Here is a 25,413-nt window from a genome sequence, read left to right on the forward strand (position 1 = left end):
TCATTATCCAAGGTTCCCTCATCTTGCCATCCTTGTCCTTCCTTCTTACTAGAACATACCTGTTCTGTACTCTGTGCACTTTGACTTTAAGGACCGTCCTCACGTCTGATGTAGACTTGCCCAAAGATAGCTGTTTCTAAATTATTCTCCCTAGTTCCTGCCTGGACCATTATTAATAGAAGGACAATGTAACATAAAAGATAATATAGCCAAATTATATCCTTCAGTGTGGCTGGAGGAAGAGGAAGTTTCAAAACTGTCCTCTGATGGAAGGATATTTGGTGGTAAGTATAATTAAAGCCGAAAAAGAAATATACTTAATTGGTATTTTTTTTGGAAAAAGCTGAAAAATATCCTGGGGTGTCATAGCATGTTGTATGAGTTGAAATGTGCATTGATGTATTTGTTTAATAGAATCAAGCTTATTCAAATTATGCATTTATTATTCAAAAGACTATATTATATCAGTATTTTCATATTTGACTGAACTTGAATTGTTCAGGTTTTGCTGAACTGAATTGTTAAATGTAGTAAATTAATTTGGCAGGGGAATGGGAAGCAGAGAGATATTGCTGAGGATGAGGTAGTTGGTTTACAAAGGTAATGGGTAATGAGCTCCTAGCAAGGTGTGGCTGATAATAGGGCAAAATTACATTGCAGCTCATCCTGTTGACTGCAAAAGGTGGACAAGATCAAAAAGAGTGAATACGGCACCCTTGTTATATTTGGAAACATGCAGTATTTGGAATAAGGTAGATGAACTTCTGTAGCACAGTTTACAGATTGACATGTATGATGTTGTGGGCACTGCTAATCATGGCTGAAAGAAAATTATAGCTGGGAACGTAACATCCAAGGACAGGCAGGAAGGCAGAGGGTGTGGTATGGCTGTGTTGGTTAAAAAAAATGGAATTACCTCATTGGAAAGAGGTGACATGGAGTTGGAATCATTGTGAATAGAACTAAGGAACTGCAAGGGTAGAATAGACCCTGATGGGTGTTGTATGCAGCCCCTCAATCAGGAGTAAAGGTGTGGCCTATAAATTTCAATGGGAGATGGAAAATGCATAACAAAAGGGCAATGTTACAATAGTCACGGGGGATTTCAATATGAGGGTAGATTGGGAAAATCAGGTTGGTCCTGGATCCCAAGAGGGGCAATTTTTGGAATGCTTATAGGAGGGCTTTTTAGAGCAACTGGCTTGTATTGAGCCCACTAGGAAATTAGCTGTTCTGGATTGGGTGTTGTGCAATGAACCAGAATTGATTGGAGAGCGTCAGGTAAAAGAACCCTTGAGGGCAAGCGATCATAACATTCATCTTGAAACTTGAGAAGGAGAAGCTAAAGTCAGATGTGTCAGTATTACAGTGGAATAAAGGGAATTACAGCAGCATGAGAGCAGTTGGCCAGAATGATTGGAAAAGAACACTGGCAGGGATGCCTGTGCAGCAGCAATGGCTGGAATTTCTGGAAGCAATTCAGAAGGTACGGGATATATACATCCCAAAGAGGAAGGAATGTTCTAAAGGGAAGACAACACACCTGTGACTAACTAGAGAAGTCAAAGTCAACATGAAAGCCAAAGTGAGGGCATATTAATAAAGCAAAAGTTAGTAAGAAATTAGAGGATTGGGAAGCTTTTAAAAGCCAACCAAAAACAACTCAAAAAAGTTATTAAGAAGGTAAAGATGGAATATGAAAGTAAGCTAGCCAATAACATTAAAGAGGATACCGAAAGTTTCTTAAGGTACACAACATGTACAAGAGGGGCAAGACTGGATATTGGCCACTGAAATAGGATGCTGGAGAGGTAGTAATGGGGACAAGGAAATGGTGGATGAACTTAATAAGTATTCTGCTTCAGTCTTCATGCTGTATGGTGGAAGTTCCAGGTGTCAGGGGTCCTGAAGTGTGTGAATTTATCATAACTAGGAAGAAGATTCTTGGAAAACTAAAAAGTCTGAAGGTAGATAAGTCACCTGGACCAGGTGGTCTACACCCCAGAGTTCTAAAGGAGGTGGCTAAAGAGATTGTGGAGGCATGATCTTTCATGAATCACTAGATTCTGGAATAGTTCTGGAAGACTGTAAAATTTCAAATGACACCCCACTCTTTAAGAAGGGAGAGAGGCAGAAGAAAGGAAACTATAGGCCTGTTAGTCTGACCTCAGTAGTTGGGAAGACATTGCAATCAATAATTAAGGATGAGGTCTCAGGCAGATGATGAAATAGGTAGTAGTCAGCATGGTTTCCTCAAGGCAAATCTTACCTGATAAATTTGTTGGAATTCTTTGAAGAAATAACAAGAAATAACAAAGGAGAATTCGTTGATGTTGTGTATTTGGATTTTCAGAAGGCCTTTGAGAAGATGCCACGCATAAGGCTGCTTAACAAGTTAAGAGCCATGGTATTATTAACATGGATAAAGCACTGGCTAATTCACAAGAGGCCAAGAATGGGAATAAAGAGAACCTTCTCTGGTTGGCTGCTGTTGACTAGTGGTGTTCTTTAGGGGTCTGTGTGGGGACTGATTCTTTCTATGATAAATATCAATGATTTGGATGATAGAATTGATGACTTTGTTGCAAAGTTTGCAGATGATATGAAGGTAGGTGGAGGGTTAGATAGCTTTGAGGAAGTAGAGATGCGACAGAACGACTTATACAGGTTAGGAGAACGGGCAAAGAAATGGCAGATGGAATACAGTGTCGGTAGTGTATGGCAATGCACTTTGGTAGAAGAAATGAAAGATTTGACTATATTGTAAATGTAGAGAAAATACAAAAAATATCTGAGGTGCAAATTGATTTGGTAGTCTTCGTGCAGGATTCCCTAAAGGTTAGTTTGCAGGTTGAGCCTGTAGTGAAGAAGGCAAATGCAATGTTAGTATTCTTTTCAAGAAGACTAGAATATAAAAGCAAGGATGTAATGTTGAGGCTTTATAAGGCACTTCTGAGGCCTCACTTGGAGTATTGTGAGCAGTTTTAGGCCCCTTATCTTAGAAAGGATGTACTGAAACTGGAGAGGGTTCAAAGAAGGTTTACGAAAATGATTCCAGGATTGAATAGCTTGTCATCTGAAGAGTATTTGATGACTCTGGGCCTGTATCCACTAGAATTCAGAAGAATGAGGGATGACCTCATTGAAACCTATTGAATGATGAAAGGCCTTGATAGAGTGGACATGGAGAGGATGTTTCTTATGGTGGGACGGTCTAAGACCAGAGGACATAGCCTAAGAAGAGAGGGGTATCCTTTCAGAATGGAGATGAGGACAAATTTCTTCAGCCAGAGAGTGGTGAAGCTGTGGAATTCATTGCTACTAGTGGCTGTGGGGGCCAAGTCTTTATGTATATTTAAGGAAGAGGTTGATAGATTCTTGATTAGTCAGAGCATGAAGGGGTACAGGGAGAAGGTAAGGAATTTGGGGCTGAGGGGAAAAGTAGATAAGTTATTATGGAAAGGTGAAGCAGACTCGATAGGCCAAATGTCTGCTCCTATGTGTTATGGTCTTATTAACAGTTGAAACCTGAATGGAATGTTTACAAAAATATATATAGTCCCAAAGTTTGTAGAGCAAATTAGAAATTTATTTTAAATTCAAGACAGGTGCTTTTCTAAAATTTGGTGTTCTCAAAATTTAGAAGCAACTTGTATGTTTGTGCTATTTATTCAGCAATTATATTGGAATTATGTATTGCATTGTTTCATGTACAGCAGTGACAATGTTCACTATTCAACAGGTATTTTTGCATATAAAAGCAGAAGAATATCAAACTATTTCTATGAGTTCAAGAAGTCCAGTGAATAGTGACCTTGTTTTCGATGCAAAAAGAGATCACCTGTATGTCATGACAGATAAAGAGGTAATTTATTCTGTGAATTAATTATATCCAATTTATTGTACCAAATGTTAGACTGAAAGGTAAGCATCAAACATTGTATTTCATGGTATTGATTCTTCTGTCAAAGTACATATGCGGTTAAAATTCAGTTCACTAAAAGATAGCCAACTTTTAAAATATGTAACCTGAAGCTGTTGCTGACTTTTTGGACATGTGTCTTTTGTGAAATAGACTGGAATAATGCTACAGGATGTCTTGTTGCTGCAGATTTACTTTACAGACAATATTCTGTTTAATGACTTCAATTTCTGTACTTTAAAATGAGCAAGGCTTCATTTTTATTTTGTTAAAAACTCGTCTTTCAGGTCACCCGCCTTCCTGTACAGGAATGCATCATCTACCAAACTTGTGATTCTTGCATTGCATCCAAAGATCCTTACTGTGGGTGGTGTGCAGCTGAAGGAATGTAAGTGCCGCCGATCTTGATGCTTTTGGGGGGGTGATGCTGTCAGCTGTGGTTAATCTATGACCCAGACCTTCCAGTGAGACTGTGGAAACAGTTGGAAGTAATTAATTGAGATCAAATCGCTTTCTCTCATGAAGGCCAAGCACCTGAATGAAATGGCTCATTTTACTCTAATTACAAGTAATAAAATATTAGATGACAGCTGCTGAGAAAACCGATAAATTTCATTTGGCACATGAGGTTACTGAATTGTTATATGCAAGATGAAAGCTACTCAGAAAATTTTAACTAAGACTGTAAGCTTTTAAGTTCTGCTTCAACAACTCATGGCTGAATAACACACCCTTTGCTACTACAAAATATTTTCTCAAGATTTTCCACCACCCCCAATCCTCCTTTATTTGCGTTCCTTCTGACAGAGTTGCATTTGAAACATTAATTCATCTATCCAGATGCTAACCACATGTATATCCCAGGACTAATTTTGTTTCAGTTGGTTTATTTTGCATTTTTGAAGGGTTTCATTGGATCATCTGTCTTGCTGATTGTTTCCTGCACAGGCACGTGTGTAAATATTCTTCCCATCTTCTGCCTTGGCTGAGGTTGATTTTACATTTTAAAGTTATAATTAAACAGCCTTGTATCCACATTATTATCTGCACAACATTTCAGATATTCTGCCCCTCCTAATTGAGCCCTTCTTGGTGACTGAATGGGCAATGAGGCCATGGTCAATCTTACTGTGGTATGTCTGAAGCACCAGTAGTTCTGTGTGCAGTAAATTATTTGCCTTGCATTTTTTAATTGTTGAGGTAAGACAAATTCAACAAACTGAAAACAAACATGTAAACTATTACCAGCATGTTTGCAGTTTCTTGAATTAAAATTGAAACAAATTCCATTCTTTGTTTAGGACCTCAATAGTACAGTATTCAAAGTTACTTTCTTTACAGAAGTTGCTGTCAACATAGTGCTCCTTTATTAAATTTATACCAGCTTCCTACAAATCTATTAATAATGTTTGCAAAGATTGGTATTGAAGTGTTTACTTATTCAAATAATTTCAGAATGCCTTGGATGCCAGAATCATGTACAGTTATTTAAACATCAGATTAATTTTTTTAAATGGGTCGAGAAGTACCAAGGGAGAGGAAATTAAAAGTGATAAATTGGATGTAATGATTAGATGCATGGCAGAGGGCACCATGGAATATTGATGAAGAAGTTAGAGGAGAAATTGCTTTTTTGGTTTTGTCCAGGTCTTAATGTAAGTCTGAGTCTTGATTTCAGCATAGCAAAACTTTTGGGATGGCAGAGTTTGTAGTTCAGCCCAGCAAATGGTATTTTCATTCATGAATCAGTCTATTGAGAACAAGAGTGGGACACTTGTCTCATCAAGCCTGCTCTGCTATTTAATAACGTCATGGATAATCTGATTTCAGCCTCAGATCCATAAACAGTGTCTACCTACAGCAGACTTTAATAGCCTCATGTATCAAGAATCTGCACCTGCCTTGAACAAAATACCAAACTAATTTTCCACCAACCTTTGAGGAAAAGAGTTGTAAAGTGTCCCAGACTGCTCAGAAAAAACACTATCTCATATTTGTCTTAAATGGATGACTCCTTGCTTACAGATACCCCAATTATAGATTCTTCCACAAGAAGAAAGATCCTTTCCACAATCTACCTTGTCGGATCTCTTGTGAATTCCAATCACAACCCATCTCCGTCTTCTAAACTCTAGTGGACACAACCTTAGCTTATCCCATTCCAGGTATTAGTCCAGTAAGTTTCCCTGAACACACTTAAATAAGAAGATCAGGGCACAATATGGTATCTCCAGCAATCTTGCCCTGTGTAACTGTAATTCTGAATATGTTGAGATCAGTAATTTCAGATGTACCAACGCTTTTAACATGTTTATCAGTTGCTCAAGGAGGTCGCACTGTCCCAAAGCTGATGAAAAAGACCATTGGCTGTGGAGTTTGAACAATAGCTGTGTGGCAGTAATTAGTGCTGTTCCTCAGAGTATGAGTCGAAATGCTCAAGGCCCGGTAAGCACCATTACTTGTAGTTCAAAGTTTTAACGTTAGATAATGTCCTGGAGGTAATGACTAATTTTATGATCCTGTTTGTGTGATTAAGTTCTTAAACATTCTAGTTGTAATATTTCTCAAGGAATTCCAAGAATGCTTGATAATTGTCCATTGCCCCTGGTAATTGCTTCAGTTTTTCATGATAACTGCATTAAGTTGTTCCAGAAAATAATGTGCCAATAATAATTACATTTTTAAACAAATACATTTATTCTGACCATTCTGTTGGACAGAGTTGTAATTTCTTCAAAGAACTGTATCAAGTTCTTGCATCTTGGGACTTTGTAAAGTGGTTTGCAGTTACAACCAGTATTATCTTTAAATAAAACTTGAGGCATCTGTTCTGCTTGTTGTGTATTCAGATCACGTCAATTTACAAACCATGCAACATAATTCTGTATCTTTTTAATCAGGTACAACTGAACATTGACCCTTTCCCTGCTCTGACAAGCAATGACAAGATTGAGTGTTATTTTGATCGTGTTAGGAGTACTGTATTAAACTACACAGAAGGGTCTGTTACTTGTCTGTCTCCTCCTGTGGGTAGTATCAATTTTACACTTCTGGGTCAAGGTGAGTTCTCACATTGAAGGATACTTGTTGAAGGAGACTAAAAGTATACTTTGAACATTTGAATTCTGGATTTAAGTATGTTAAGAACATGTTGCCAAGATTGCTTTTTTAAAAAGTACCAATCATTATACTTAATGAAAATATAAAGAATTGTCTATAGCTATTGTACTTTGGATTAGTCACAGAAGAAAGGTCTTTGATTTTAATTTACTTACATAATTAGGAAATACTTGTATCCTTGCAATCTAGTGACTCCAGGGGAACGAAGCTCAATAAAGATCGATGCTGCAGAACTAGAGTGTGTCTATCGTGCCTGCTTCACCACTCCTGTCAGAGGTCACCATCAGATATTAGTGAACCATTGTTGCTTGTATATTGTTATAGTTTGGAAAGTTGACTTAATACAGGAAATCAGATTTAAATTAAGTGCAATAATAACATTGTGTATGATGATAGGAGAAATATATTGAAAACATTATCAAGCAATTATTACCAGGGAGAGTTTGCAAGAGGTACAGTAGTTAAGGTAACTGAGAGTATACTTAGGAAATTCACTCCCGATCATTACCTGAACTGGAGAAATAGATTAATATTTTGCTTGAGGGGCTACGTCATTTTTATTTTTTTCTGCATATCAAACTACATTGCGTTTGCAGCATTTTCAATCTGAATTTAATTGTTACTTTTTCTGATTCAGATTTATTTATCACATGTACATCAAAACATTGAAATAGATAGTTTGCGTTAGCAAATGTCACGACCAGGGATGCGCTGGGGACAGCCTGTGAATGTAGCCACACATTCTGGAACCAATGCAGTATTCCCACAATGCTCAGCAGAACATAGCAACCAACAGCAGAACAAGACCCCTTTCTCCCTCTCTCCTGCCCACATAGGCCTCCAGTCTCCAGGCTTCGGCTGTTGGGCTTTGACTTCTAGACCTCTGATTGACAATCGGACTAACCAGTGACGGGACCCTGAATTCCAGGCCTGAATTCTGGGTGCGCCGACTCACATGGCCATCCGTTCCTGGGGACCTTGTACAGCCCGGCATCCACTATTGTCCTTTGACACTCGTCCACCTCACTGGCCCTTAAGCACAGAGTGGAGCCTGGACTGCAGTGGCCCTCATCCCTACATCTGCATCGCACATCTTCGAGCATGGAGCGGAGGCCTCAATTCGGACATCCTTTGTTGCCTGTCTGTGTTGCTGGTCTTCGAGAGTGGAATGGAGATCTGACCTCTAACTGCTCCACATCACTCTCTCTAAACCCTAAACTGACCCCCAACTCCCCTCCACCCCAAAACCATTCCTGTGGATTTTAAAATAAACTACTAGGTCTGAGCTATGATCTTGATAGAGATAGCAGCTTGGCGTTATCTTGAAAATATTCTTTATTGTTTCTAATGATGTACATAAAGTTTCTCAATTTTGGTTAATTCCTCAGTGAGCGTGTGTATGGAGATAACGTGAAAGAACTTCCATGATATGAGGCATTGATCTTGTGGATAGCCTTAGGCTTTTTTCCCCAGGGCTGAAATGGCTACCACCAGGGGCGGTGGGGGGGGGCAGTTAAGGTGCTTGGAAGTAGGTACAAGAGGGATGTCAGAGGTAAGTTTTTTCACACAGAGAGTGGTGGGTGCACGGAACGCACTGCTGGCGATGGTTGTAGAGGTGGATACGATAGGGTCTTTTAAGAGATTCTTAGATAGTTACACGGAACTTAGGAAAATAGAGGGCTCCATGGTAGGGAAATCCTAGGCAGTTTCTAAAGTAGGTTGCATGGTTGGCACATTTTGGGCCAAAGGGCTTGTAATGTGCTGTAGATTTATGTTCTAAATTTCTCAAGAAATTTTAGTCATTTAACTTTGAACTGAAGAGCACAGCTGGTGATAATGATTCCCTCTCTTGTAATACATGATACTATTCTTCTCTTCAACCTGAAATGCAAAACTGGAAATAGTTTTCATTACAACATACATGTTTTTTAAAATGTTGAGCATAAAGAAGAACTAAAATGGCATTAATATATTTTCCTCTGTAGATTATGCTGTTGTTCAAGTATATGTGCAGTATGTCAGTGGAGGAAAAAATGTAACTTTCACAAGGACAAATTATTCATTTTATGATTGCAATGCTGCCATGAAGTTGTTTCCAAATATTCCGTGAGTACTTCCCCGTTCTAAAGTAATTGAGCACACTAGTTAAGATGTGTGTCATCACTTTAAAGCATTATTGTTTTATTCAACAGTGTGTTTTAGGGAATACTGGTTATTAATACTTACACAATAGATTGCTCTATGGCTGTATCAAAGTAAGCATTATGTAGGCAGAAATTCTGTGCTTTAAGAACATTATTTCTGAAGGTTATAAGGGAGGGGGAGGATGGAAAGGAATGAGGAAGTCTCATCAGTCCTTGAAAGAAAATAACTGAAAAATTCAGCTTGAGATTTGAAACCTCATACACAAGTCTGATTCCTTTAACGGTTAGATGGTAGCTTACAAATTTCTTGACTGTATTACTGTTACTGATTCAGACAAAGCTCTACTGTTCAAACATGAGATAACTAAATCCATCACATTCTTGTCAGTAAATGAAAGAAGATGTCTATTATAGAATGGTGCTTGGGCTCTATCTAAGAGCATGTTCTAGTCTTCAAATTTGTTTAATTTGGTATGCAATGTTGATAACTTTCCTTGTCTCCTAAGGAGGTTAAATATGCCCTCTTTCCGCTTATTTGGAGATTGCTGCCAGTGTCACCATTCACTGTTCATTATGTTCATTCATAATTTTTTTAAAGGAGAGAGGCAACCTCAGTGTTGAAATTGGGGTTACGTAATTTCAGAGCAACTTCAACATATTTTCGCTATAATTTAATATTATTGTACCAATAAGCCAGTGACAATGTTTTGCCGAGAGATTATTTTCCATGAAATGTTGATCAATCTCATTTACTGTGTGGTGCTAATGAGATGTTTCACTTCAGGTTAGAAACAATAGTGTTAATCAGGGACTTGATAGTTGTTGAGAGTTAGTAATATACATGGCACATTTATTTTTTAGGTGCGGCTCCTGTGTAGGGAGCAATTGGACCTGTCATTGGGATATGGCTGAGAATATGTGCAAAGATGGCAGTGGAGAAGACCAACCCAATATTGTTAAAAGTAAAATGGTGAGATTTGGCTTGTTGTCCAAACTGCAATAAACTCAAATGAAAACAAAAAAAACGTGATTCAATAAAGAAATACTTCACCAATTGATAAAATATCCAGATCGAGCTACTATAGAGCAGCTATTTGCTTTTGGTGGACTAATACAATTAAAGAATAATAATTTCACATAGTTTTCATTATAAAAGCGAAAGCAGAACTTAATATTAGAAACACAAATAGAAGAAGTAAAACCTTTAAGAAAGGAACTGGATTGCATCCATGCTTCTTGATCTAATTATTTCCCCGACTTTAAATAAAGCAAGATTAAAAGCACTTTGGTCTTACATATTTAACATATTTGACCTCCCATTTTTAATGCCATGGAAGCTTGCCTCACATTTGAACTATTTATGACACCATATTAAGTATTTAACTTAATTTGACCACTGAAAATGTAAAAATACACACTTGTACAGAAGATGGTTGCATGGAGTTGAATTCTTATTTCAAGGCATTCACCCATTTTGGTGAGAACTGGTGATCTTCAGCTTCATTGTAAAATAATTGCTTATATGTGAGCCAGAAAATGAGTGCTGAGGGTGAATTTTATCTTGAGAATAAAAATTAAGAAGGTAATAAGAGCCAAGCCATGGTTTTCAGGATTCAATGATCTTGTGAACTTGTTGGTGCCCAGCTGAGTTCAACTTTTCTGCCTTTAATCATCATTGCTTTCGTTTGGAGCTCAGTAAGGTCTGGAGTTTTGTGCTTGCTGTGGTAAGGACTAGTATATTTGCCCATCTGTCCTTCGTGCCCTGGGCTGGACTTTCTTTCCTGCCATTATGCCTTACCCAAAATGACAAAAACTGGAAGACGACCAGTGGCTCTTAGGAAATAAATGACATTGAGAGAGAATGACGCACTTAGCTGGGTGCTAGGGAAAGAACAAAATGGCTTGGCACTGCAGAAATGATGATTGTGTGAATGCCTGCAAGAAAATAAATCTCAGGGTAGTATCTGGTGACATATACATCCTTTGATAATAGATTTACTTTGAACTTTTTGGAACTTTGGTTAGTAATCTCAAAAGGTTAGCTGGCAGCTGCTGAATGGTTTGAAAGGCAAATGGCTTATTGGTTCTTTTTACAAAGGTTGGAAGTTAGATGTCGGGAAGGTTTGTTGCAACCCTATGCAACAATCTACGACTGAGCGTCATAGGAAGTCATCCCTGCCTGTGGCCATCAGACTTTACAACTTCTCCCTCGGAGTGTCAGACACCCTGAGCCAATAGGCTGGTCCTGGACTAATTTCCACTTGGCATCATTTACTTATTATTATTTAATTATTTATGGTTTTTATGTTGCTATATTTCTACAGTATTCTTGGTTGGTGCGACTGTAACGAAACCCAATTTCCCTCGGGATCAATAAAGTATGTCTGTCTGTATAGGATACTGGGGAGTCCACTCTTGGAGTACCATGTACAGTTATAGTCCTTGTGTTTAAGCAAAGGATATGCTGACATTAGAGTCTAATCCTGGACATGAGAGTTGTTATATCAAAAGCAAAATAAATTAGATCTTTTCCTTCATAGCAATGAATGGTGATCTTGTTGAAATATACAAGAGCTTTTGGGGGCACAGCTATTTAGATGTTTGCACAAGTTGGAGAATAGCAACTAAATTACAGAATTAGGGGGATAGTTACCTAAAAAGATGTTTGAGAATTTCTTGCAGGGGATGGTGAATCTCTGGGAATCTGTACTCCACGGTGTTGTGGAAGTCAGATCATTGGGTATATTTAAAGGAGAAATAGCTAAGTGACCAGGGAATTGGAGGCTTTGGGGAACTTGGACAAAGTAAGAGATGAGTCCCTGGACAAGCATCCAAAATTATCTGGAATGGTGGGTGACCTTTGAGAGGCCGAGTGGCTTTCTCATATTCTCCTGTGTTCACATTGTGTTGAGTGTGAACTTAAAATAGTTGCTTCTAATATTCCATTGCAAGAATGTATTCCACACTCCAGAACATTTGAGCATGAGAAAGGAGTAGGGATCGGCCCCTTTGTAGGCTGTTCACCTCTCAGGCACAGGGATGTTAAAAGAGCATTTTGTATTTATACTGTAAGCTGTGAGAATAAACACGAGGAGTTATGCATGTTTGTTATAACAAATTAATTGTTTTATGCTTTGCATAGTTGTTGTAGTGGGATGTAATTGAAGAAAGGGAACTATAGATTTTAATAAAGGAGTAGGTCGAAGGAGTATTGAGTAGGCAGCCAAACAATAACTAAAAGACCCAGAATGTAAATCATCCAGGCCTTGCTTCAGTGATGGTATGGGACTTGCCAATATTGTTTACCAAGCTGATGGCCAAAGACTCCAGACTTGAATAATTTATTGGAAAGGCAGATATTATGTTGCTTATTGTTCTCATTCAGATTTAGAAAGTGTCTTTTACAGACAAAATGTATACTGGTTGAATAAATTTTAGTTTATGATCTACAAATTATCAAAATAAAACCAACCAAATACTGGAATGTATCTTGGTCATCAAAGCAAGAAGGTCATTACAGAAGCAGTGATGTCTCTCAGGTCCTCATAACCAACAAGTGTGTTATTTAAATATTGTCCCTTTTGCTATACTATACCAGAAACATGGCAGTCAACTCCCATAAAATCATAGGGAAAGACTTCTAAAGAAAGGCCCATTGCTGACCAGAATGGGATCTTGAGCATTTTTTCCCCATCTATAGAGTAAATGGGACCTCAGTGTAATGTTTTGTCCAAAGGAAAGTGCAGTATTGGTTTGTTAATGCACTGGTGTGTCAGTGGAGAATTTGTTTCATCAGGTTAATTCTTTGTTCTGCATTAGATTGTATTCCTGAAGTGAAATCTGTCCTCTTACAGTTTCTTATTTTGTCATTATTTAATCCAAATGAAGTTTGCTGTTGTGAAGATGGTTCAGACTCCCCCCCCCCCACCCTAATGAAAATGCACTAACAAAAATCGAGAAATTTTATACAAATGAAGCTGTTTAGTCGAAGTAGAAAGCAGTCGATATTTTGGGCAGATATCCTTCCAAAGACCTTGTCAACATTAATGTTTTTGTAACTACTCATTGTCCAAGTTGTAGAATTGACATTTTTTTTAAAGTTTAGTTCTGTGCTGTTTGTAGGCTGAAAAGTGTCCACAATTTGGAGATCCTACACCATCATTAATTCCAGTGGACGTAGAGGAAAAAATTACATTTAAAGGAAAAAATTTAGATTTCTATCGGGTAAGTCCAAGAAGAAAATGTTTGGTTTATTTAGTTTGCGAAATGGGAGATGGGCAATTCAGTTTCAATGTGTTTGGTTCACACAGGAGAAGAAGATGACACTGGTAATTACTAATCAGTTCACAGACAAGACGTTTAGGGTGAACAAAACCACATCAGATACCTTTTCCAGTGCTATTAAGGTTAGTAATGCAACTCAATGTGCCACTTGTAGATAGATGTAATTTTAGATTGACTTACGTTCTGCAGATTGATGTAATTAAGCTTGCAGCTATTAATAATGGTAGTAATAATGATTTATGTAGCACCTTTTATACACGAAGATGCAGGCTCACATTGCTTTCTATAGGTTTTAAAGATAAATCAATATAGTCAGAAAAATATGAGACAGAATTAAAAAATAATAAGTTAAAACAGAACCAGAGTCAGGTCATGAAATTTGTTGATTTTGTGGCAGCAGTAAATGCAATTCAAAATAACAGGAAAAACACTGAATTACAGCAAGTGTATATGTGTGTGTGTGTATAAATTACACACACACACACACAGAGTGGCATGCAAAAGTTTGGGCAAAATTTCTGTTACTGTGAATAGTTAAGTGAGTAGAAGATGAACTGATCTCCAAAAGTCATAAAGTTAAAGATGAAACATTCTTTTCAACATTTTAAGCAAGATTAGTGTATTATTTTTGTTTTGTTCAATTTTAGAGTGGAGAAAAGGAAAGGAACACAATGCAAAAGTTTGGGCACCCCAAGAGATTTGAGTTCTCAGATAACTTTTACCAAGGTCTCAGACCTTAATTAGTTTGTTAGGGCTATGGCTTGTTCACAGTCATTGTTAGGAAAGGCCAGGTGATGCAAGTTTGAAAGCTTTATAAATACCCTGACTCCTCAAATCTTGTCCCAACAATCAGCAGCCATAGGCTCCTCTAAGAAGCTGCCTAGCACTCTGAAAGTTAAAATAAATGATGCCCACAAAGCAGGAGAAGGCTATAAGAAGATAGCAAAGTATTTTCAGGTAGTTGTTTCCTCAGTTCGTAATGTAATTAAGAAATGGTGGTTAACAGGAATGGTGGAGGTCAAGTTGAGGTCTGGAAGACCAGGAAAACTTTCCGAGAGAACTGCTTGTAGGATTGCTAAAAAGGCAAATCAAAAGCCCTGTTTGACTGCAAAAGACCTTCAGGAAGATTTAGCAGGCTCTGGAGTGGTGGTGCACTGTTCTACTGTGCAGCAACACCTGCACAAATATGACCTTCATGGAAGAGTCATCAGAAGAAAAGCTTTCCTGCGTCCTCACCACAAAATTCAGCATCAGAAGTTTGCAAAAGAATATCTAAACAAGCCTGATGCATTTTGGAAACAAGTCCTGTGGACTGATGAAGTTAAAATAGAACTTCTTGGCCTCAATGAGCAAAGGTGTGTTTGGAGAAAAAAAGGGTGCAGAATTTCATGAAAAGAACACCTCTCCAACTGTTAAGCACGCGAGTGGATCAATCATGCTTTGGTCTTGTGTTGCAGCCAGTGGCACAGGGAACATTTCACTGGTAGAGGGAAGAATGAATTCAATTAAATACCAGCAAACTCTGGAAGCAAACATCACACCGTCTGTAAAAAAAGCTGAAGATGAAAAGAGGATGGCTTCTACAACAGGATAATGATCCTAAGCACACCTCAGAATACACAATGGACTACCTCACAAGGCGCAAGCTGAAGGTTTTGCCATGGCTCTCACTGTCCCCCGACCTAAACATCATCAAAAATCTGTGGATAGACCTCAAAAGAGCAGTGCATGCATGACGGCCCAAGAATCTCACAGAACTAGAAGCCTTTTGCAAGGAAGAATAGGCGAAAACCCCCCAAAAAAGAATTGAAAGATTCTTAGCTGGCTACAGAAAACGTTTACAAGCTGTGATACTTGCCAAAGGGGGTGTTACTAAGTACTGACCATGCAGGGTGCCCAAACTTTTGCTCTGGGCCCTTTTCCTTTTTTGTTATTTTGAAACTATAAAAGATGGAAATAAGGAAGTAATCTTGCTTAAAATAATAAAGAAATGTGTTATCTTTAACTTTTGCCTTTTGGAAATCGGGTCATCTTTCGCTCACTTAGCTATTCAGAAATTTTGACCAGGGGTGCCCAAACTTTTGCATGCCACTGTATTTGTTTTTAGATAAATTAAATAAATAGTGCAAAATAGAAATAAAGGTAATGAGGTAGTGTTCAAGGGTTCAATCTCCATTCAGAAATAGCATGGCGGAGGTCAAGAAGATGGTAACATCCTGATGGTAACAATGAGAACATTATATAGAACAAAATTAATCAAATATATATAAAATATTAAGAAATCCATAAACCCTTAGGTGAACAACATTTTTGTAATTTTATGCATGTAATAAATAAATAATTCATAGTCATACAATACAGAAGCAGCTCCTTTAGTGCAACATGTCGATGTTGATCATCAAGTGCCCATCTACACTAATCCCATTTCCCAGCATTTGTATCATTGACTCCTGGGTCTTGGAAATTCAACCACGAGTAGGTATTTGTTAAATGTTGTGCTTTCTCCATCCTCTTAGATATTTCACCATGGATTGCAATCACACGTGGGTGAACTTTTGTTTTCTTTAGTTCCCTATGAATCCTCTTACTCTGCACCTTAAACCTAGGTCTTCTGCTTTAAGGTATCTCTGTGTAACACTTACCCAACAGGCTGGTATATGTCTAGGGGAAAAGGAGATCCAGCCACACACCAATCCCACCTCCCGTTCACACGGGTGCTGTGAGAATCGAATTTATGCCTCGCGCCCGCCCACAGTATTGAACCCACAACAAATACCGTTATGAAATACACTTTAAAGAGTTTACTAAAATTAAAAGAGTATTAGGCAACACAATATACATGCAAGGGAAAAAAACAAAAAGGCGCCAACTTATCAAAGTTCAGTCAGTTTAGTGCACATCGTTGGAGCTCAAACATCGAACCATTCGACCCTTCGTCACCTGCCTCCGACCTCCACGTCTTCGCACCTAGACCCACGCCCGGTGGTCTTCCGAGCAGTGCAGCGCACATCCACCTTCCTCGGCGTCTTCCTCCCGGCTCTCTACCAAAAGCCCGCGAAAAAACCCCTCCCCCAAGTTCCCAGCCTCACCAGACAAAATAACATTCCCCATTGGTTAACAAATGAATACAATTACCATATCAACAAGTATAAAGCAAAACAACTGCGAGAGAAACACTTATCAGACAAAGAAGCATTCCTGCTCTTAACAAACCAAAAAACCCATTTTGAGTAACATACACAGGACATTGTACATTCTCTCCCCACCAGCAAATGTCATGCCCTCATGGCATTACCAGAGTTCCCCAAAGCTTCTTGCAACACACAAAACCCAACCCAGGTGCAGAAAACAGTGACATAACTACCCAGAGCAGTAGAAATCACACTCGGTTCTCCTGGCACCACATATGTCAACTGCTCCGGGGGGCGCCTAATTCTCTGAGATCTCCATACCCCTTCTGCCCCACTGGGCTACCTCTTCACTTGCGAACCCACTGTCTCGGACTCCCCAGGTCTACCCGACAGACCCTCACCCCCTTCTTCACGGGGGTCCTCCCTCACCTGAGATCTCTCCGGCTCACGCTCGGGTTCCACCCTCTCTCCCCCCAATGTTGGCTGCCTCTCCATCTGACCCTCAAGACCTTCCCTCCTCTCACCCAACTCAGTATGGGAAGGGCCAGGAGCCTCCTCTTCTGGTACTGGAGCGCCAGTGAATGGGAACAGGGCCCACTCATCTGAGTCATCCTCTTCCGAATCAGTAGCCATTCCCGGTTGAGGGACCCGTCCCCGCTCTTCAGCAGCGGGCTCTTCCCTTTCTCCGCGCCCTCGCAGAGTCCTTGTACTAGGTGCAACCTCCCACTTGGGCTCCTTATCCACCTGCTCCGCTTGACCCAAGGGCAGCAGGTGATTCAGATGGAGTACCTTGATAGGCCCTTTCCCATCCTCAGGTTTCACCCGGTAAACTGGCAGGTTCGGCATCTGGCTCTCTATTACATAGGGGCTGGCCGCCCATCAATCTGCCAACTTGTGCTTACCAGGGAGTCCCAAATTCCGTAAAAGGATCCGGTCGCCCGGCAATAATTGGACAAACTTCACCTTTCGATCATACCGCATCTTATTTCTCTGGTTTTGTTTGGTAGCCGCCGCCTCGGCCAACTCGTACGCCCACTGTAATTCCCTCTTCATGTTGGACACGTACTTTAGATGGGACTTCCCGGGTAATTCACCCACTTCACCCCCAAAACACAAATCAATCGGCAACCTTGCTTCCTGCCCGAACATCAGATAATAGGGCGAGTACCCTGTAGTATCATTGCAAGTACAATTGTAACAGTGAACCAATTGTCCAATATGACGACTCCATCTACTTTTCTGCCCAACCTCCAGCGTCCCGAGCATATCCAACAGGGTCCTGTTGAGGATCCTCTGGCTGAGGATCTCCCTGTGGGTGATATGGGGTAGTCCTGGATTTCTCAACCCCATTCATGGATAAGGCGGCTCTCAAAGTCCCAACACTGATCACTATGGATTCGCCTGGGAAGGCTGAAATGAACAAAGTACTTCTCCAATAACACCTTCGCTACTGTCGTCACCTTCTGATCCTTAGTGGGAAATGCCTGAGCATAGCGAGAGTAATGATCGGTGATGACTAAGACATTCGTGGTGTTGCTGGTGTCAGGCTCAATCGACAGGAAATCCATACATACCAGGTCCAGAGGTCCCGCACTCTGCAAGTGCGACAGTGGAGCCGCCGACGCTGGCAGGGTCTTCCTCCGGATGCATCGACTGCATCCCCTACAGTATTCTTCGACATCCCCCCTCATCCGGGGCCAGTAGAACCGGTCTTTGAGTAATCCATAGTCTTTTCCACCCCCAAGTGTCCAGAATCATCATGTAAGGCCTGGAGTACAGACTGTCTATACTCCTCCGGCAGGACCAGTTGCCAACCGTGGGGTTGGTCCGGAGGCGCCGTTACCCGGTACAAGATTTGGTTCTTTAACTTTAACTGAGATCACTCCTTCAATAACAGAGGCACGAATGGGTGTTTCGCCTTCTCAGCCAATGCCACATCCCCCTTCTCGACCGCTCTCCACACTGTGCCAATGCCTGGGTCATTTTGCTGAGCAGCTGCCACTTCCCCCGGACTCAGTTCTGGCAACTGTTGAGTCCACAGTGCGGTCAGGTCACGGTAAGCTAGGGGTATGGCGTTGTCAAAAACCCCCAAGTGGTCCACGGCTCGCTCCAGCCTTCCTCTTCCCTTGGCCTTCACGGTGATAGCAAACTGACACATCGCCTTCACTCCAGGGGCAGAGACACTCTCCCACTCCTCGTCCCTCTCCTCCTCCCCCGGCTCCCGACGTGACAAAGCATCCGCATCGACATTCTTGCTTCCTGGGTGGTACCTCAGGCTGAACTCATATACCGACAAGGCCGCCAGCCACCGATGTCCGGTGGCATCCAGCTTCGCCGAAGTCAGAATATAAGTGAGGGGATTGTTATCCTTACTCACCTCAAACTTGGCTCCGTACAGGTAATCGCCCAGCTTGTCCACCACCACCCACTTCAGCGCCAGGAACTCCAACTTGTGAGTGGGATAGTTTCTCTCAGATGGCGACAAGCTTTGGCTGACAAAGGCTACCGGCCTCAATGCTTTGCCATGCTCCTGGTACAGAACAGCCCCTAGACCCTCTCGGCTGGCATCCGTGTGCAGCACATAGGGCTTCTGGGGATTGGCAAAAGCCAACACCGGGGCCTGGGTCAGCGCACTTTCCAAAGATCGGAACGCCTCTTCACATCGATCATCCCATCTCGAGCCAAAAGGTTCCGCCGGGTTCCAGTATCCTCCAGCGTCCTGCCTCTGGTTCCCCGTCCTCTTCTTCCCCACCGGGGGATAGCCACACAACAGCTGAGTCAACGGATGACACACTTTGGCGTATCCTTTCACGAATCGGCGGTAATATCCACAGAACCCTAAAAATGAGCGCAGAGCGCCCACTTTCTGGGGTCTCGGCCAGGTGGTCACGGCCTCTATCTTGGTTGGATCAGTAGCCACTCCCTCTTGTGAAATGATATGGCCAACGTAGCTAACCGATAACTTGCAGAACTGGCATTTGTCCAGGGAAAGCTTCAACCTTTCTTCATTAAGCCGGCCCAACACCTTCAACAGCCTCTCTTCATGTTCCTCCAAAGTCGATCTAAACAATACCAAATCGTCCAGGTACACCAGCACCTCTAACAGATTCATATCCCCCACAGTTCTGTCCATAAGCCTCTGGAAGGTGGCTGGGGCTCCCGATATGCCTTGGGGCATTTGTTCAAACTGAAAGAACCCCAGCGGGCAGATAAAAGCGGTCTTTTCTTTATCGCCCGCACTCATCGGGATCTGGTAATACCCGCTTCTTAAGTCCAGCACACTGAACCACTTCCCACTGCTCAGGCAGGCCAACGCATCCTCGACTCTTGGGACAGTATATTGATCAGGGACAGTTCGCCGATTCAACGTCCTGTAGTCAACACACATGCACACTCGTCCATTCTTCTTCCGTGCCACCACTATTGGGGACGCATAAGGACTTCGAGACTCAGCTATGATTCTGGCCTCCTTCAACTTGCACAAGTGCTGCCGCACGTCCTCAACATCTGCCGGAGCCAGCCGCCGGGATCTGTCTCGGAACGGGGTGTCCTCCGTCACCCGGATGGTGTGGTGAGTGCTTTTGGAGCAGCCAACATCAAACTCGCCCTGAGAAAAAACAGCTTCCATCTTCAGCATCTTCTCCACTAGCCTGCGTTTCCACTCCGGCGACGCTGGGGAATCCCCGAAGTTAAAGGCTTCAGCGGTCAGCTCCCTTCGATGGTCTGATCCCTCCCCGTTAGGGGTCCTCACTGGTGTGCTAGACATTACCGTCACCGGGAACAGATGTGCCAGCGGCATTCCCCTCTTAAAGGTGATTTCTCTTGCCGTGGTGTTCCTGACACTTATAGCAATACGCCTCGCATGTACCACCCCTGGTCTCTGCACTTCGGGCCTCACCAGCGCCCCCGCCGGAAATCATGTCTCCCCTTCAAGATCGTCCAGGGTGTCTACTAACAGGGCTTTGCCCTTCGGCATTCCTGGGAATCTGAGGGTCCCCATCACTAGTGCTACCTCCCCGGTCGGATCACCTTGGGCCTCGCCTGCGTACACCACACCGTCCCTCGTTTACACTCCAGGTCCAGCCCTTGGGAGGCAACCCCTTCTTCAAACACCGCTCGAAACACTGGATGCACCGAGAGGGTCTCCAGAAAATCTTCCCCTCCTTTCTCCTTACAAGCTCCCAGGAGCCGTCGCACAACGGGGGAGTTAGTCCCCACCAGGAGGGCAGCACCACCAGTTTCCACCGGGTCAGGACACACCAACACCAATGTCTCAATAGCTTCAGACACTCCCACATCGCCCTCCGAGAACTCCAATCTCACCGATAGGTACCCATCGTACGGGTAGTCACCCTCGCTCACACCCCAAATCTGCAGGGCATCAAATGGGGTTACGGGCAAATGCTTTAGATATTGATTGTAGAAAGACCGGTACAATAAGGTCACCTGCGATCCCGTATCAAGAACGGCTTTTGCGTAAATTCCCTCTATCCGTAGACCCACACTGGCACGGGGTCCTACCAGCCCATCCTGAACAGAGGCGTGGGCACCCGGTGGTCTTCCGGCTGATCTCTGGGAACGTGTTCCTCCAGAGGCTCCAGTCCATTCCCTCACTGTGCCTCTCCTAAGTTTCCCGACACCTCTCCCTTCTTAGTCGCGGGGGGGCTTGTCCTCAGTGGGACTCCTTGTCTCTCACAATCCCACCTAAAGTGTCCCTCCTCTCCACAGCTATAGCACACCCTCGACCACCCACAGTCCCGCCTGAAATGCCCCTCTTTCCCACAGTTAAAGCACACGCTGCCTGCCGCCCCTCCTCTCCCAGGACGGCTCCTGCTCCCAACCCACTGCACTGGTTGCCCCCAGGAGTGGGTACCTCCCCTGTCCCTCCCCTCCAGAGGGGGTTCCCTACTCCCCGGGGGGTTGTCAATCCTCCACCCAGCCACCACTTGCTGTATCGCTGAAGATCGCTCCCGTAGGCCTGCGCCCCTTTTCCGCCCCAACACTCTTCCCCCTGCACCTCTCTATTCAGTTGCCCGAACGATGGAGGGGGGTCTTTCCTATAAGCCTGCCGGATAGTCTATGCCACCTTGTCCTCCTCCAGAGAGCCACTGAATATCTGACTCATCCTCACGCTAGCCACGTCAGACGCCTTCACTACCCCCGGCGCCACAACCCCGTAAGCATCCCCTCCTTCTGAAATATGTACTCGGAGAGCTTTTACCCTCTCCGTTGTTCCAGGCGTTGGAACTCTGCTAAAAGCAGCCAGGGTACCCCTGACAACCCAAACACTCCTAAGCATTCCTCCACTGAGGCCCCAGGCTTCTCAGCTTTCAACTCCCGGACTATTTTGGCTGCTAAACCCCTCAAACTTCCCACCAATCGCTGCCTCTTCTCCTCCTCCGAGCCTGGCCACTCCTCTAACATCAAAGACGTATGCTTGATCCAGGTCTCATAGTCCACCTCCCCGTCCAGAGTAGGCTTGGCTCCGGAGAACACCCCCAGCTTCAGCCGTGGCCTCTCGGCCACTCCCACCAGGGAATTAAGTGCGGCTGCCAGCTCCGAGGCTTCCACCCTACCTGGGGAGCGGGGCCTAGTCACGACTCCCTCCTCCCACCTCCCTTTACTAGTGCCAGGCACCTCTCTGGGGTCCACCTCTAGCTCCTCAGCCTCATCCTCGGAGAGGGTGTGGAGCCCTCACGGCCCCGCCTCCCCCGGAGCACTGACCGTCGCCGGCAGTTCCAACGTCCTGACGTCAGCACTCGTACGAACCAACACCCAGCTAGACTCTACCTCTTTACCACACTGCCTAGCTACCAATTCTACCTGCCCAATACCCTTCACCGAGCTTAAGCCCCGCACTATCGCGTCTCCCAAAACTCGAAAATTCAATCCCCTCACTGCACAGGCATACTGCGCCGGTACACCTTCAAATTCGCACCAGCTAACAATCTTATCTCTGTCCATCTCCACTCTGCTGCCTGCGCGATTCCACAGCCCCTGACAATCCAATCCGGGACTAGCACCCCACAAACGTAACACTTACCCAACAGGCTGGTATATGTCTAGGGGAAAAGGAGATCCAGCCACACACCAATCCCACCTCCTGTACACGCAGGTGCTGTGAGAATCGAATTTATGCCTCGCGCCCGCCCACAGTATCAAACCCACAACAAATACCGTTATGAAATACACTTTAAAGAGTTTACTAAAATTAAAAGAGTATTAGGCAATACAATATATATGCAAGGGAAAAAAACAAAAAGACGCCAACTTATCAAAGTTCAGTCAGTTTAGTGCACATCGTTGGAGCTCAAACATCGAACCATTTGACCCTTCGTCACCTGCCTCCGACCTCCACGTCTTCGCACCTAGACCCACGCCCGGTGGTCTTCCGAGCAGTGCAGCGCACATCCACCTTCCTCGGCGTCTTCCTCCCGGCTCTCTACCAAAAGCCCGCGAAAAAACCCCTCCCCCAAGTTCCCAGCCTCACCAGACAAAATAACATTCCCCATTGGTTAACAAATGAATACAATTACCATATCAACAAGTATAAAGCAAAACAACTGCGAGAGAAACACTTATCAGACAAAGAAGCATTCCTACTCTTAACAAACCAAAAAACCCATTTTGAGAAACATACACAGAACGTTGTACATCTGTTAGGATGATGACCTGTCCACGTCCATCATTTTTGTGTGCAGGCAGTCCCCAGGTTTTGTTTTTGAGAATTGTTCTTAACCCGAACTGTTCATAAGTCGGGAATGGACAACAGTGTGTGTTGGAGCGGGTCAGAGAAACACCTCTAAATGGGAAGAATTAGCAAGCACAAGAAGAGCCTGCCTTACTGACTAGGGGAGCAAGTGAGCACATCCATCTCTGCTCAGCTTCTTTCACCCCCTCTATTTGTCATGGGTCAGTGGGGGGGTGGGAGGCGTCAGGGCTGTGGGAGGGAGGAAGAGAAGGCAAGCAAGAACGCCCCGTTCCCATCCAGCAGAAGATGCCCACAGCAGCCATCAAATCTATCATCCGCTCCACAGATGTCCGGCAGCTGTTGATAAGCCAGGTGTTCAAAACCTGCAGAGCAACCTGTCTCTTTATCAGTGTTCCCTCAGCCTTTCCTGCTCAAAGGAAAAGAAACCAGCCAATCTAGTCTCTCATCATGAAGTCTAAAATGTCTAGTAGGGGCAACATTTCAGTAAATTTCCTCTGTGTTGTAATCATGTCCTTTCAGTGCAGTGGCAATCAGAAATGTGTGCAATGCTGTGTATCCACATCCTCTGACTCCATACAAATATTTTTCTTTTTACCTGGATATCCTTTCATTCTTAAATAGATTTATAACCATCATGAGATTTTCCTTAATCTTTCCATCAGTGATATTCTGCAGCATCTTTTTGCCCTCCTAATTTACTTAAATAGCCCCCTATACATTCTATTTTGAAAAGGCCTTGCCTTTTTTCAGTAATATATTCTTTTTTCTTTGTCAAACCTTCAATAATCCTTGATGTTTAGGGCTCCCTGGACTTGCCTTTCCCACCTTTCACAATTACAGAAATACATTAGTTCAGAACTCTGATAATTTCATGTTTAAGAGACTCCCACTCTTTGGATGTAGCTTTGCCGACAGCTGTCAGCTTTTGGGGCACATCTGCCAGGTCCTGTTTCATGTTTGAAATTGTCCTTCCCCTAATTCAGTGCCTTAATTTCTGGACAACCCTTCGTTCCTTTCCATGCCTCACTAAATTACAATGCCCAAATACTAATTCACAGGTTCTTCAATGTCTAGTCTGACATCATTCTCTAAGGCTCAGTGTAATACTTTCCCTCCTTCTAGTAGGACAATCTATGTACTTTCAGGAAGCTCTCTGGTATATAGAACATAGAGCAGTGAAAGCCCTTCAGCCCATGATGTTGTGCTGTCCTTGTAACCTACTCCAAAATCTATCTAACCCTTCTATCCCACGCTACCTTCGATTTTTCTTCATCCTACATGTATAAGAGTCTCTAAAATGTCCTCAATGAATCTGCCTCTACCACCACCTCTGGCAGTGCGTCCCGCTCGGTATAGTAAAGAAAAATCCCTATCCTTGCCTTCAACCACCTTAAAAGTATGCTTTCTTGTATTAGCCATTTCATCCCTGGGAGGAGAAAAGCACTGTCTGTCCACCCTATCTTTGTCTCTTATCATCTTCTATACCTCTATCATGGAACCTCTCATCCTCTTTCACTCCGAACAGAAAGTCTGAGCTTGCTCAGCCTTTCCTCATGAGACTTGTTCTCTAATCCAGACAGTAAATCTGTAAATCTCTTCTGCATCCTCCCTAAAGTTTTCACACCATTCCTGTAATGGGGTGACTAGAACTGAACTCAAGACGACCTGTCCTGCCACACTTTTTACAAGCGGAGGGAGGTACAGGCCACCTTCTGGCTGCACAAGACTGTCACACCTTCAGTTCGCCCTGTTTGCCTTGTCCTGAGTCCAAGCATTAGATAAGCAAGGCCTGAGAATGTTTCTTGGTGAATGCTTCACATGCTCTGATGCTTACAATTTTTGATGAAGTGGAGGAACCTTACCATACAGTAGACCCAAGAACAGTCCAAATGATAACTTGTGTAACACCAAAATGTACTGTTTACCTGTGTGATGCTTTTAAGATTGGCTAATGTACTCTGGTAAAAAGTCCTCTGTTTGTTATTGTAATTTATCACATGAATGAATTTTATTCCCTTGAGTGATGTACTGAAGTTTTTCGAGAGTAACATATTAAATCCTAGCGTAACACACACACACGAGCTTCCAGGCAGCAGAGAG

The 25,413-nt window shown here is 42.9% G+C and overlaps 1 protein-coding gene across 10 annotated transcripts in view; it reads left to right on the forward strand.

Moving 5' to 3' along the window:
* The window catches only part of LOC132403654 (plexin-B2-like), a 249,573-nt gene that overhangs the window by 163,022 nt on the left and 61,138 nt on the right, over positions 1-25,413 (forward strand). For all 10 annotated transcript variants that reach the window (XM_059987166.1, XM_059987161.1, XM_059987159.1 and 7 more), the window contains 8 exons: positions 3,743-3,865; positions 4,210-4,310; positions 6,241-6,367; positions 6,823-6,982; positions 9,028-9,148; positions 10,048-10,156; positions 13,309-13,410; positions 13,497-13,592. In XM_059987166.1, the coding sequence (XP_059843149.1) occupies positions 3,743-3,865; positions 4,210-4,310; positions 6,241-6,367; positions 6,823-6,982; positions 9,028-9,148; positions 10,048-10,156; positions 13,309-13,410; positions 13,497-13,592 (939 nt within the window). The remainder of the gene's footprint in view (positions 1-3,742; positions 3,866-4,209; positions 4,311-6,240; positions 6,368-6,822; positions 6,983-9,027; positions 9,149-10,047; positions 10,157-13,308; positions 13,411-13,496; positions 13,593-25,413) is intronic.

The sequence above is a fragment of the Hypanus sabinus genome, chromosome 13, assembly GCF_030144855.1.
Source record: "Hypanus sabinus isolate sHypSab1 chromosome 13, sHypSab1.hap1, whole genome shotgun sequence".
In the NCBI taxonomy this organism is placed as follows: Eukaryota; Metazoa; Chordata; class Chondrichthyes; order Myliobatiformes; family Dasyatidae; genus Hypanus; species Hypanus sabinus.